This window comes from Dromiciops gliroides, chromosome 4 (genome assembly GCF_019393635.1).
Source record: "Dromiciops gliroides isolate mDroGli1 chromosome 4, mDroGli1.pri, whole genome shotgun sequence".
NCBI lineage: Eukaryota > Metazoa > Chordata > Mammalia > Microbiotheria > Microbiotheriidae > Dromiciops > Dromiciops gliroides.
In genome coordinates this window covers 247,794,427-247,809,442 of record NC_057864.1, presented here as the reverse complement: position 1 = coordinate 247,809,442, position 15,016 = coordinate 247,794,427, and the positions used below count along the sequence as shown (strand labels likewise).

At 42.5% G+C, this 15,016-nt stretch overlaps 1 protein-coding gene across 1 annotated transcript in view; it reads right to left on the bottom strand.

Annotated features, from left to right (window-relative positions):
• Positions 1-7,397: 7,397 nt before the first annotated feature.
• The window catches only part of C4H6orf89 (chromosome 4 C6orf89 homolog), a 49,457-nt gene continuing 41,838 nt past the window's right edge, over positions 7,398-15,016 (bottom strand). Inside the window, exon 8 of the mRNA XM_044002611.1 lies at positions 7,398-14,282. Coding sequence (XP_043858546.1) covers positions 14,188-14,282 — 95 coding nt within the window. The 3' untranslated portion in view covers positions 7,398-14,187. The remainder of the gene's footprint in view (positions 14,283-15,016) is intronic.

The window sequence follows — 15,016 nt, the reverse complement described above, 5'->3', positions numbered from 1 at the left end:
GTTAAGCCTATCACAGTTGATCATCACATAATGTAGTTGATACTGTATACAATGTTCTTTTGGTTCTGCTCATTTCACTCAGCATCAATTCATGTAAGTCTTCCAGGTTTTTCTGTAATCCATTTCTTGCTGACTTCTCTTCTTGAATGTATCTAGCATACATATGTCCATCTTGTTCCATCTTTGGATGCATTCGGTCAATGCTGTTTCCAGTGCTGACCTCAGCTCCAAGACCATTTGTCCCTCTTGGAGGAATGGCTTTTTTTTTTAGGGGGGGGCAGGTGAGGCAATTGGGGTTAAGTCACTTGCCTAGGGTCACACAGCAAGTAAGTGTTAAGTGTCTGAGGTCGCATTTGAACTCAGATCCTCCTGACTCCAGGACCGGTGCTCTATCCACTGTCTACCTAGCTGCCCCACCATTTAAATAGGGCATTACATCTTTAAAGAATATGAATTTTTTAAATTGATATGCTGAAATTTATTTAACCATTCACAAATATTGAACATTTTGGAATTGTTTCCAGTCTTTTCTTTTTTAAATAATGAACCTTTTTATTTATAGTTTTTAGTTCCAAATTCTGTCCCTTCTTCCCTCCCTCCCCTCACCCCTTCCTGAGTTGGTAAACAATCAGATATGGCTAACATGTACGATTATGTAAACATTACCATATCAGTCATTTTGTACAAGAAAACTTGAATAAAAAGAAAAAAAGAAGTAAAAAATAGCATGTTTCAGTCTGTGTTCAATCAATATCAGTTCTTTCTTTGGAGGTGAATAGTATGTTTCATCATTAGTCCTTTGGGATTGTCTTGGATCATTGTATTGTTGAAAATAGTTAAGTCTTTCACAGTTCTTCATCAAAACAATATTGCTGTCACTGTGCACAATGTTCTCTTGGTTCTGCTCACTTCACTATATATCAGTTCATACAAGTCTTTCCAGACATTTTGAAATCATGCTACTTGCATTTTTTATAGCACAATAATATTCCATCACCATATATACCACAGCTTGTTTAAGCCATTCCCCAATTGATGGACATACCTTTGTTGTTCAATTCTTAGCCACCACAAAAAAGAGCTGCTTTAAATATTTTTGTACAAATAGGTCTTTTTTCTCTTTTTGGGGATGGCTTTGGGATATAAACCTAGCAGTGGTATTGCTGGATCAAAAGGGTATGCATAATTTTATAGCCCTTTGGGCATAGTTCCAATTGCTTTCTAGAATGGCTGGACTTTTCACAACTCCCTTAACAGTGGATTAGTGGGTGGCAGCACTTAACACTTACTAGCTGTGTGACCCTGGGCAAGTCGTTTTAACCCCATTGCCTCACTAAAAACCCCCCAAACAACAAAAAAAAAAACCAAAAAACCAGTGGATTAGCATCCAGTTTTCCACATCCTTCCCAACATTCAATATATTCTTGATAGGCATGAGGTGATACCTCAGAGTTGTTTTAATTTGCATTTCTCTGATCAATAGTGATCTAGAGCATTTTTTCATATGATTATAGACAACTTTAATTTCTTTGTCTGAAAACTGCCTGTTCATATTCTTTGACCATTTATCAATTGGGGAATGACTTGTATTTTTAGAAATTTAACTCAGTTCTTTATGTATTTGAGAAATAAGGCTTTTATCAGAGATGCTCGTTTCAAAAATTCTTTCCAATTTTTCTGAGAAGCATGAGACTAAAGGCAGGTTTCCTGAGGCTCTCCACTGGTCTCTCACATTTCTTTGTACTGGTCACTTGCCATTCCTTGCATCATTTCCATGGCATGTTCTAGCCAGGACTTGAAAGCTTTCTCTGCTGAGGGACAGATCTGAAAATTACCAAGTCTTTCCAGATTGAGTCCCCTGTATTTGATGATCGTAGTGGCTCATCTGTCCCTGGGACTTACTCCTGACATCACTGACAATGGGGTCACTAGTTGCTGAAGAGGGCAACTTTCCCCTCAGTAGGCCTTTTACATATCTTCAGTCTATCTTGCTCTTACTAGCAAGGGTATTAAACTGTTTATTCAGTTCCTATTTAGCAGTTGGAGGATTTAATAATGAAATTCCAAGTATCCCTATCACCAGTTATCTCTTTGGGGACTTAGGAATGCCTCATAGTTCCAGGCACCTCACGTGGTGCTGGGGCTGTCCCATCTTTCCTCTCCATGGATAACTGTCAAATCCAATCTTTAAACAGCTGTTATTATCCTTTATCATCACTCTTTTTTCTGATCAAGAGGCCAGGTATGGTAGATAGAGCTGGTCTTGGCACCAGGAGAGACTCAAGTCCAAGTCCTGTCTCTGACGTGTATGACCCCTGGCAAATCACCTGACCTCTCACTGCTCTAGGCTACTGAGACTATAACTTACAGAAAATATGACAGCATGCATCGGTAGTGGGTGTTTCTCATCCAGGGAGTTATCCAATCTTATGCCTTCTGTTCTCTGCTCTCACCTTTCCTCCTCCCTGGTCCTCACTTTATTGGCTGTACTGTAGGATATATCTTCATGTATGTCCTACCTGCCTGACAAGACTTAGTTATGTTTCCTTTTTCTCTATGAACCTGTGGTAAGCTCCTTGAGGAAAGTGATTGTGATTAACTGAAGTTTTCCGTGAAGAACATCCTCTCCCTGCCCCCCAGCCAAGAAGGGGTTCCCTCCTTCCATTTTTCTTAAGGTCCTTCAAATGGATCACTCCTTTGCCTTCCTGACATTCCATCTTAAATCACATTTACTGTGTATATGCTATTTCTCAACTATTATATTTTGAGCTCATGACAGCAAGGAACTGTGTCATCTTTCATTCTGGAATTCCCAACATCGAGCAGAATGTTTGACATGCACAGAATAGGTGCTTATTAGTGATTCTGAATTACTTTAACCTTTCTGGGGGTCTTGAGCTGTGATTTAATTGCCGCATGAACTCCTAATGTGGAGAAACCCTCCACTGATGGAGATGCTTCTCATTTGAGGCAGAGAAGTAAGTGACTAAGTCAGAAGCAAGTGTTAAACCTGCATCTTTTTGGCTCGGGGCCGTCCTCTATCACCCATTACATTTCTAAGTGTCTACTGTGTCAAGAATTGTGTGAGAATTTCTGAGCAAGGAAGTTTAGATAAGACATGGTTACCATGGAGATGACACAGAGATGACACAGACTCTTAAAAAAAATTCAATTTTATTTTCAGTTCCAAATTTTCTCCCTTCCTCTTCCTCCCCCTGGTATTGAGGATGCAGGAAAAATAAAGCCCACTACAAATTATAAATATGTCTAGACATGCAAAACAAATTTCTGCACTGGCCACGTTCCAAAATTCAGAAAAGAAAGAAGAAGAGGAAAAAAAATATGCTTCAATCTGCACTCTCAGTGTCTTAGTTCTTTTTCTGGAGGTAGATAACACAAACTTTTTTTGGGGGGAGGGGTTGTTTTGTTTTGGTGGGGCAATGAAGGTTAAGTGACTTGCCCAGGGTCACACAGCTATTAAGTCAAGTGTCTGAGTCTGGATTTGAACTCAGGTTCTCCTGAATCCAGGGCTGGTGCTTTATCCACTGCGCCACCTAGCTGCTCCCACAAACTTTTTTTTTTTAAACAAAGTCAGTTCACTTCATTTAAAAATTAGCAGGGAGCATTACACGTTATTCATTAAGACAATAAATGTTTTAAAGTGTACTTGTAACGTGGCCAATTAAGTCAAGGAGGAAAAGATAAGAGTGCTAGAAACACAGAAAGGAGGGGAAGGATGAAAGAAACACACACGCATGCAAGAGAGAAAGAGAGACAGAAAGACAGAGATAGAGACAGAGACAGAGGGACAGAAACAGAGAGAAACAGAGAGAGCAAGAGAGAACGAGGGAGAGACAGAGAAACAGAGATAGAGACAAAGAGAGAGACAGAGCCAGAGAGAGAGCAAGAGTGAGCGAGAGAGAGAGAGAGAGAGAGAGAGAGAGAGAGAGAGAGAGAGAGAGAGAGAGAGAGCCAGCCAGTACCAGAGACATACACAGAAGCTAGGGGAGAGAAAGCAAAGGAAAGACAAATAGGGACAGAGAAGTAGGTTCAGAATTGAGTGTTGCTGGAGGACTTGGCATGATCGGCTGTTTACTTGTGATCTCGAATAGGATAATTTCTCACTGAAATACTAATTTACTGTTTATCTACTATTTACAGATCTTTAAATGTTTTCTTTCTTTCTAATCCCTGAGGGGTTCAGCAAGGCAGTGTCAATGAGTAGAGCAGTACTACCCGCAGAACAGATGAGATGGTACCACCCCCTCACCCCCCCCCAGCTCTGCTGTTCTTTTTTCTCTGCTATCAGGGATGATTCCTTAGATCTCAATATCCTGATCTATAAAAATCAAGGAGCTTGTCTATAGGATCTCTAAGTTTCCTTCCAGCTCTGGACTTTATGCCAGTGTCCTAGGACAAATAAAGGGGTGGGTGGTGCTCACAGGGAAGAACCCTGGCCCACAGCCACAAGACAAAGGCCTCCAAGTTCTCAAAAGGGAGCAAACCGGGGCAGTTAGGTGGCGCAGTGGATAGAGCACCGGCCCTGGAGTCAGGAGGACCTGGGTTCAAATCTGGCCTCAGACACTTAACACTTACTAGCTGTGTGACCCTGGGCAAGTCACTTAACCCCAATTGCCTCACTAAAAAAAAAAAAAGAGGGAGCAAGTCAGCAACAGCAGGAAGGTTGCTGACTGATTTGCCACCACTGTCTTCAGGGACACATTTGGTCTAGGATTCTAGGAGTCAGTCTATGCAGTAAGAAGTACCTTCTCCCCTCTCAGAAAGATCTACCGTCCCCAAAGGTCCAGTCTAATCCCCACACCCACAAAAAGCATTAGGCTTTTTGGCCTCCAACTTTAAAAGGCTCCAGGGTCCACTCCTCCCACTTGGTGCGGTGGGAGCCTAGTATAGTCTGTCCTGAAACAGCTATTTGGGCCAACAGGCTCAATTTGCAGATCTAGAGGAAAGGGGACCTGGGCAGAAGAGTTTCCAGAAGTCTTTTTTCAGAAAAAAGCTTTCCTTTTTAAATAACTAGCAGTTCTAGTCTGAATTGTCCTATATCTTCATTTCTCTCTACAACAGAATGAAAGCAATCGCCTCCAAACCCATCTAGTCTCTTTTCAACTTTCTCTTCTATTAATCTGCACAATCCAAAGGACCTAATCAAGATCTTTACTGACTCCAATATGATCCGTTTCCATCTTTTTGCTCAGGTTTTTCCCTTTGCTTGAAACGAAAATTTTCCCGCCCTCTGGTTCTCCATAATCCTAATTTATCCTTCAAGATACAACTAAAACTGTCTCCTCCACTGAGCTGTCCCTGACTCCTTTGGACCCTCTTCATCTCTCCCTCCTTTCCACTTTCACAGACTTCCTTCTCCCTCAGTAATGCTCTCAGCCACCTTCTGCCTTGCCTAGATGTTTCACGGCTTGTGTTTTGTCTCCTAGGATTCGAGACACCTGGGTTCTAGTTCTGACTAGAAGTCATGTTGTGACCTTAGAGTCCTTTCTCTGGGCCTGCCTGTTTCCTCACCAGGAAATGAGGCAGTTGGGACTACATGATCTCTAAGGTTCCTTCCAACTCTGACATTCTGAGTCTATGAGGATGTCTTCTGCTTTCACTGTCTCCCTAGAGTCCCCAACTCGGTGCTAGGCCAAAAGTACCACTGCTGTAACTGGGAATTCTTGCACCTGGAGCAGACCGGCATTCAATGTGTGGCAGCAGTGGCAAGCATAGAGGACAAGATCATGGGTGTAATCATGCCAAAAGAGTCTTCAGCACCCTAAAGAGTCTTCCACAAGCTTCTCTGGAGGTTGAAGGGAAGGTAGGCCTTGGGAGAAGAGTGCTATCAAGATTGGTCGGGTAAATATTTAACTGGTTCTCAAAAAAAAAATATATATATATATATATATACACAACACACTTTAAATTTGATCTGCATCATTAACATTTCCTCCAACATTTTCTTAAATCTAGAGAATTAACAGAAGCCCCAATGTGCAGCTTTTGCCACTGGTTTCTAAGGAGAGAGTGTTCACAAAATTTAGCAATTGGCTCACAAGCTCAGTAGGAGCTAACTCCAGCATGTCCCTGCGTGTCGGGGTGGCAGGGTAACTATGCTGGGCCAGTGAGCATAGGCTGGTGGATGGCAAAGTGCAGAATAACTCATGGAGTGGAAGGCTTGGGTTCAAGTCCTTCCATGGACACACATGATACATGGCTTTGGGTATTTCCTTGAAACTCTTAGTGTCTTAGGTAATTCTCAAAGATGACAAATTGCAGGGAGCTGGCAAATCTGCCTTGGTGGAAGGAGTTTCCACAAGACTTCAAGTTCCCAATATACTGATGAAGTCAAGGAAAAAAAATCAGGGGGAATCATAAAAACTTGGGCCGCTTGCTTCATAAGGGTTGTTGCAAGAAAAGTTGTTTGTAAATCTTTAACTAATATGGAAATGAAAATTATTTTAAACTACTATTAAGATCAAGATGTTTAGCTTCAGTTTTCTGTGGATCTGTGTTTCCAGAAATAATATGCTTGTTGACAACAGAGTAATAATCAATGAGGTAAGATACCTATTAGTCCCTTTTTCTCAATGCAAGTCTGTCTACACTAAATCAAATCCTTCCATTTCAAAAAGTGTCAGTTTTCAAAGAAATGAAAAGAATTGTGGAAGAAAGTGCATTGTGAGGAAAAAGCACTGACTTTCATCAAACTATAACCACTTCATGTAGAGTTTTGAGTAATCTTCATGACTTGTAATATATGGATCATGATTTCAACTGATTGGATTTAAAACTCAGTCCATGCTGGCCCCAAACAGTTCGTTTAGAAGGTAGGTGAGCACTGAGGATTGAAAACTAATATCTGGAGGTAGTTAGGGCTGATCTGAGTGCCCAGGATGAATTGGTAGTGAGTGAGAAAAATTGGTCCAGGATCTTAGAACATTTACATAGAATTTGTGTGAGAATTGAGGAAATGGATGATGATAGGATCCACTCAAGAGAGCAGTTGGTTTCTTACCTGGTGGTTGGTAAAAAGGCAGACAGTTTTAGAGGGCATCCGTATGAGGAAGAAACATTGAAAAATTTATCAAGGACACTAGAACTTTTGAGAATACAGTATACGAACAGATTAGGAAGTCACAGTGTAGCAGATGGCTGGTTCCGTGGCACAAGAAGTGTGGGGTCTGAGTATTAGAGGAAAACAAAGAAAAAGTAGTGACAGGTGAGTGATTGAAAAGCAGAGATAGATGCCACAGTGGCACCTGTGAACCAGGAAGGAGCAGTTGATGTTCCCAAAGTCAAAGGAAAGAATGATCAAATGGATGTGGAGACTGAGCCATGTGTCAGAAGGTGTATTTGAAACTAGAGATTAAAGAGTCAAGTGAACCACTAAAAACATTTACCACCATATGCATCTTTATCACAAAAAGTAAAAACCAAACTTACATAAAATTTTGATTTATATACATGCTTTACATGATGGAGGTATTTACAAGTTTGCAATATATTAAGTTACTGTAAATAAAATTTTTGTTAGTTGTGTATTTGATTAACCACCACTATATTCATAGCATATGGAGTTCCAAACACTTATGTCACTAACTTTGCACAAATTACTACCACCGTACTAAGTCTCAGTTTCACAGCACACTCACTTCTCACAAACAAAACAGAGTCAGGAAATGAACCGCAGCTGCTTTGGGGGCTCCAAAGCAAAGGGAAGAGCCCTGACCTTCACAAACACACACAAAAGAAGCGAGTTTCTGGAGCTGCCCTCACTGCCAGGTGCCCCCTTCACTGCTTGAATTTCTGAAGGACTGATCATTCAGTCTGGGTTTTCTGGGCTTCTCAAATTCTCCTCCTTCATTCCGCATGCCATAGAAGGACCGCTGGCAGCAGAGGGGGCAGGGAAATGGAGCTGGGCAAATCCACGTGCTTTTGCTAATGTTCCAAACTGATCAGGTGGCTTGGAAGGGGAAGGAGGTCGAAGCACTGTCTGAAACCAGACTCAGGATTATCTGTGGCTTCCACTGATCTGTCACTCACACCACCAGATTACACACGACGCTGGCAATACCTAGCTGACCGGAAGGGAGGCAAGTACAGCGATAGGGCCAAAGCCACCGCCTGTAGTAAGTGAAGGTGGCTTACTGGATGCTTTTTCTAACATCACCTTTCATGAGCTCATTTCCTCTTTTCCATTCAAGAGCCTTTGCAGCAGTGAGCTGCTAAGTATCTGTTGACTGACACATACTAAGAGTTGGAGAAGTGGGAATATATAAGCAGAGTCACAATACCACATGGATCTACTTATCAAAGTATTTAATAACCCTCACCAAAGAAGTATGGAAGTTTTAAGGTCTCAAGAGAAAGGAATGGCAGATCAAAAGAAGTCTCACTTCAATTATTTAGGCCAAGGAAGTCAAACAGTGATGGGGCCAGATGTGCAGAAGTGCTGGGTGGATGATTTCTGAGCATGACCAGCAGACTAGCACTTAAGCCCTTGCGGCTCACAGGGCGTGGTGCACTTGGATGTGGTGCGAAAAAGACAACACCTGTTAGTCTTCCAAAACTCATTCCCCTCCCCCAGGAATATGTTTACAATTCTAGGATCTCAGTAAGGATGAAGTTTTGCTGGATGTTGGCATAGATAATACGTGCCTCCCATTTCCATAGATTCTGCTTACCTGACTCCCACACTTTAGTACAGTAACCATGACAGGCAGACCTGGAACTATGGCTGGAGTCCAGAGGGATGTCTGGCTGGCTGAACCACTTTGGAATCCTAGTTTATAGATCTAATGTGGCCTTGCGGAGGTGAAGCAACAGAGATCACTCTAGGCTTTTTTTTGAAGTGCTGGTCAGTTTTCTTGAACTGTTTTTCCCCTTTAAAAACTGTTTGGTATATAAAGGATAGCTCTCTGGGAAGGGATGCGAAGGCTACATTGGGGAAAGGTAGGTGACATTTAAAAGTATCAGTAACAATATCTGGTTTAAAAAAAAACATCGTGTGGCAAGGCGCAGCTGAGAATAAGATTCAAACCTTAAGAACAAAGGGGCAGTATGATCATCAGGGACAGATGGGCACCATCTAAAATGTTCTCCGTCTTATCAGAGAAGCTGTTTAGGCCTTCACCATCTTAACCCATGACAAGAGTTTGGCTGAGGAGGGTGCAATATGTTTGGGGAAAAGGAGGGTATGTAACAGTTTGCAGGTGTATCTACAAGTTTGTCTTTCTAGACCCAAACATTCTGAAAGTGCAGTCTCTTGGAATTAGTGCAACAACTTGTGGGGAGAGGAGTGGGTAGAGAAATGAGTGCTGCTGGCAGGGGATAAAAGCATCTTGTAGTACCACAGCCTCCCCATGGACATCAACTCTGAAGGCTGTGCACCCACTCTCATATTCTCCTCCAGGCCCCGACACTTAAGTGTTTCATGTATAAACTTCTAAGGAATCGGACATGGGGAGAATCATTAACTTCAATAAAATCTTCCAAAGCAATTGGAGTAGAACCCTGTTAAGCTCTAGAATCACCACTGGGAGATGCAAAGGGCATGACAGAACCTGGGAATTGAGGGGTTTCTTCTATTTCTAAAAGGAGCTCAAAAGGGGAAAACAGACCCCATTGCTTAATTCCCAGGAAGTACGTTAAGACTCTATGCAAAAAAAAAAAAAAAATCTATGCAACTAGGTGAAACTTTCTACCTAGGATTTCATTGCCCATCCTGTTTCCTCCTTCTCCAGTTTGGCCTTTTCCAGCCATGTAAAGAAAAAGAGACAGAAAAGAGACTAGACTTTGAATGCTCAGTATAAGAACCATTAAAGCCTAACCCATTTAACATGTAAACCACTTTAAACCATTTTAATACAGCGCCAATGACAATGAAAAGGAAAAAACCCAAAAGCTATGAATTCCAGTGCTGACTTCCCCATGCCATTCCTACAAGATACTTTTGGTTTTGAAATCACTGCTTCTGCCTCTGGTCCTGAGGACCCCCTGGTCCTGGAAGGTTCACCTCTTTTTGGGGAAGAGAACAGGGAATCAAGTGTTGAAAAACAAATCCTGAGGGGACCACAACTGAAATTGGGTCGTACCCTTGCCTGGCAAGCTATCTGAAAACACTCGGGCCTGAGGAATTGTCTTGGACAAGCTCATCTTCTAACTACCTGCTTGTGTGACAAAATTTAAGAACTGATCATCATAAAAGATAGAGAACCTCTTTCACCTCTTCTCTTTTGTATTCCTTTCTAGAAGATTCTTGCAAACAATCTTTAAAATAAGGTTTTTTTAAAAATCTTTTCCCCTTTCCCCTTCCAACTTCTCCCTTTTGAATAACATCTTCACCCTTTAGATTGTAAGATCCTTGAGGGCAGGGGCTTCTGTTTTTATATGTATCTGTAGCCCCAGCACTTGGAACAGTGCCTGGCACACAGTATGGATTTAATAAATGTTACTGACTGACTAATGCATTCTAAAGCCTTACCAACTTCCAGGTCTTTTCCCTGAAATGGCCTAATTCCAAGGTAGGTCTACAAAAAAGTTAAATAAATTAAGCTCACCTCTGACATTCACATAATTATTTGCTTATTGCTCTCCTTGGCTAGATTAAGTGGCTGAGAGCTACAGAAGGCTGCTGTCCTGTTTGTAGATGCCTCTCTATGAACCAGCACTCTAACTCTAAGAATCAGCATTTCCAACCACTACAGTTCTTCTTTCCATCAAAGCAGATCATGGTTCTTTCCCCCATGCCTTAGCAGTTTTTGTGGGTTGCTACTGTCAAAAAAGAAAATCACAGGGTGGTCAGCCCTCTGATGATAAGGTGTCTGAACTTGGCAAGGGCAGCACTCAGATCAGAGTCCCTTTCAGAGCCTCTACCTGAAGCCTTCTCTTCCAGCTGGATTTTAAAAGGCCTGTGAAAGCTTGTGGTCCTGGGGTCGCCTCTGGTAACACAGGGTCAACTCCACGGACCAAAGGAGACATTGGAGCAGGATAGGAGCAAACGGAAGAAGACACAGGAAAATGAATGGTCCCTAGGTCTCTTCACAGACCAGACTAGAAAGCTCTGGAGACCAGTGTTTTGGATATCTATATGCTCGCCTTGCCATCCCCATCTTTGATCTCAATAGAGAGAAAAAATCTAGGAAAAGGGACCGAAGCTGGAACTAACTGGATTTTATGCCAAAGTGGCCAAACTCCAAAGACAATTCCTAGTGATGAAATTCTCTCTGCTCTGGGAAAATGAAAGCCTGATCTTGTCCATGGACAGGTGTCACTGCACAGCTTAGTCTGCACAATAACCAACGCACTTCTTGACTGCCTCTGGAAGCCAGGTACAGCCAACTCAATCTGGCTCAGTCCATTTCGACTGTGGATTTCCAAAAGGTCTTAGGAAGATGCATGGTATGGAGGTGACCCCAGGTGAACTCAAAGGCATTGCTGACAGAGTGTAAGCTCTGTAAGGTTCTACCAGGTTGGGAAGGCTTTGAGGACGGCCCCAGGTTTAGAATAGACAAAGCTTATTATCTGAGGGCCAGCCTAGGAATAGAGAGGTAGAGCAGCCAGAGGCTAGCCACCTGGCAACAAAACTTTTTTTGGCCATGGTAACCCATGAAACAGGTAAAATTTTAAATGGCCCTTCAGCCCAGTCCCTAAGACTCACAGTTTTTACACCCTCAAACAGCTTCGAAACAAGGGTAGAATTCGGAGGCCTACATTATTTCTAATAACTTGTTGCAACGGTCCTTTGTGGAAGTGGCAAAACCGCAGCTACTAGAACATCCTGGGGGGGTCACCTTTCAGTGGTGGCTCTGCTAAGACTTCCACTGCTTAGTACTTCAAGGCCACTGTTTCATGTAAATGTTCCATTCTCCAGAGCCTTTGAGCTCTAGTTGGAGCACACAGGGTAGAGGGAGAAAGCCATGGGTTTGGAGTCAGAGGCTCTGGGATCAATTCCTATCTCTGTCCCTGACTATCTGGGTAACTATGGGCAAGTCACCGTCTCTTTCATAGTTTCTAAAAAGAGGGACAGGATGAGAGGGTCTCTTGGGCCCTTTTCAGTCCTGAATAGGCTCTAAAAACCTATGATGTTGCTAAGATCTCATCAGCTCTTCCAAGAGACAAACCCAGAAGCCCCAGCCACCAAAACAGTTGTTGTGGAGCAGTCCTTTGAAGTCAGAGAGAGAATGGGAGTGCATCTGACCAGGGGCATCAGAGACGTCTAAAGCTGAGGCAATACATAATATTCCCCCTTCACACTCCATCTGGAGCAAGCTACCAGGAAACTCTGGACATTTGCCTAAGTTCCCATCAGACCTTCTCTTCTGAATTCTAAAGCAATCCTGAGTCATGAGTCTAAAAGGACTAGATTTTCTACAAGGAGATGCTGGTTTGGGTTCTTACATAATGATATAAAAAGTGGCTGCTTTTTTAAACTATTAGCTCCATCGGATGTAATTCACTATTGTTCTGGTCTAGGGCAGATTATCAAGTACAATCTAGGCTGGTTCAAAATGATTAACCCACACAGCAGCTATGGAAATATTGCTCTAAATTCTTACGTGCCCTTTATAATAAACAACTGGTAAGAATATGATAAAGAAATCACATTAAGTAGAAGGGACCATACGATCATAAAACTGAAAGAAGAATCCAGAGCTCTGGTTTTTTTAGGCTCTCTCCTGGTGCTAAGGATGAAACCTTGCAAGCAGCTCCTAGTGCATATCAGCATGAACTGCCCTCAACACCAGTCAATAACATTAGTCTTTAGCAAAAAAGATCTGTTCTAGATGCTGGCTTGCTTCAGCTCCCAATGCAGTCCCAGGATGGTCAGTCTTGTTAGTCTTGTCTTTTTCTGAGCAATGGCCTGCCTACCCACTAGGTAGTAGGTGTCTTGACATTTTTAAGGAAGGCAGCAGAACAAGAAACGAGCCCTACCATTTACACCACATTGCTGGTACTGAATGATAGCATTTTAGAAAAATTTTTACTAGACTCAAACGCCCAATGAAAAGAAAACAGCTTTACAAGACTGAAAAAAAGCAACAACCCACCTTATTTCTCAGCAAAACAGCAGCCTCACACCCCACTAACATTAGTCAGCCAACAATGCATGTCCTGAGTTCCTCCCCTAACCACACTATGACATCAGCTTGACACATCTGTAAAACATTTTTCACAGAAGAAATTCAAATCCTAAAGATCAAGGCCAGGGAGGAAACTGCTTCCCAGGCTGGCCTACTTTAGCATACTCCCCGTCTAGAAAGACACTTTGGTAAAGCAAAACAAACCCTTGACATGGGTGGGATCATGAGACGTCTTACTGAGAAAACAAACCAGATATGGGGGGAGGAAGAGAGAGAGAACACCACCAAAAATTGGAGAATCTAAACAATTTGGGAGAATATTACCCCTAGGAACTGCCTGATCAAATTACTACCAGACTCTAGTCCGAGTCTGGAATCCCTAAGGTCTCTCGGAAGGATATTGAGAAAGAAGTACACTTGCTAAGTATGCAATCTGAGGCCATCTTAGTTGCTCAGGGTTTATCTTGAGATATCTACTCTATCGTCAATAGTACTGAGGATAACAATGAAAATGTTCCTGAGGGAGTCTCTACTACAGATTTGCAAAATATGAAAGTCTAAACAGGATTAGGTCAGGAGAGAGGGGTCTAAATATGCTTGAACACTCAAAAAGGATGGTTTTGCAAGCCCATGTCAGAAAGCTGAAAGTGGCAAACTTAAGAGTCAGCAAAAAGGACAGAATCTCCCCTTCTCTAGGCAGATCCCCTTCAGCAGGACAGTGGTGGGTCTCAGCTGCAAGATGTCAGGTGAGACAGGTGCTTTTTGAGTGTTCCCTCTTCTTGAGAATTCTCCAAGGAGTCAGACAATATTTGTAGCTCACCAAGAACACCGGCTTTTAGCCTGAGTGAGCAGCCTATGGGAAAGTGAATACTTCACAGTCTATCTACAGAGTGAGCATGACTATATCATACACAAGGTTACACTGAACACAACACTACCTGAATCACTGAATCACACATGCAAAGGGATAACTACTAAGTAACCAACCCCTGAAAAGAAATTTCATTGTTTCGGTCTTTTTATTTCCCGCCCCGCCCACCCAATCACCTGATCTTCTCTTCAGCTCTACCAGGTTCTCCTGGGACAGAAACCTGTTTCTCTACATTTCTGAGTTGGTGGTTCCATCACAGATCACCAAGGGCTCTGTTCCTCTTGGTCCAACACTTATCTTCCAATGATCCACACTGGCATAGCCTTTGGGAGCAAACAACAGGGAACATATTTTTATTTATTGGTGCAAAGATGGGAATAACATCAAAATCAAACTGGAAGTGCCAGCAGTCAGCTCCGAATGCTGCTCCAGCACATTACAAGATATTGCTTTGGTGTGTGGGGGGGGGTGCAATTGGGGTTAAGTGACTTGCCCAGGGGTCACACAGCTAGTAAATGTCAAGTGTCTGAGTCGTATTTGAACTCAGGTCCTCCTGACTCCAGGGCCAGTGCTCTATTCACTGCGCCACCTAGCTGCCTCTAAGATATTGCTTTTAATGTCTCAGTCTGTTTTGACTTAAATAAGCAAAGCATGTAAAGAAATGATTTGCCAACCCGCTGAATATCTTATAGTTCTTGCGGCATTGTAATGGAGTCCTGAATTTCCTAAATGTTAGAATTTACAGGGGCAGCTAGGTGGCACAGTGGATAAAGCACCGCCCTGGATTCAGGAGGACCTGAGTTCAAATCCAGCCTCAGACACTTAACGCTTACTAGCTGTGTGACCCTAGGCAAGTCACTTAACCCCATTGCCCCACCAAAAAAAAAAAAAATAAAAAGAATTTACCAAAGTAGAATGGGCTGGTACAGGAGGTAACGGCTTTTTTCTCAAAGGAGGTCTTCAAGCAAAATCTGGGTAACCTCTTGTTAGCTATGATGCTGTAGAAAGGGTACTGTTCAGGTATAAGCTGGACTGGATGGCCTCTAGGTCCCTTGCA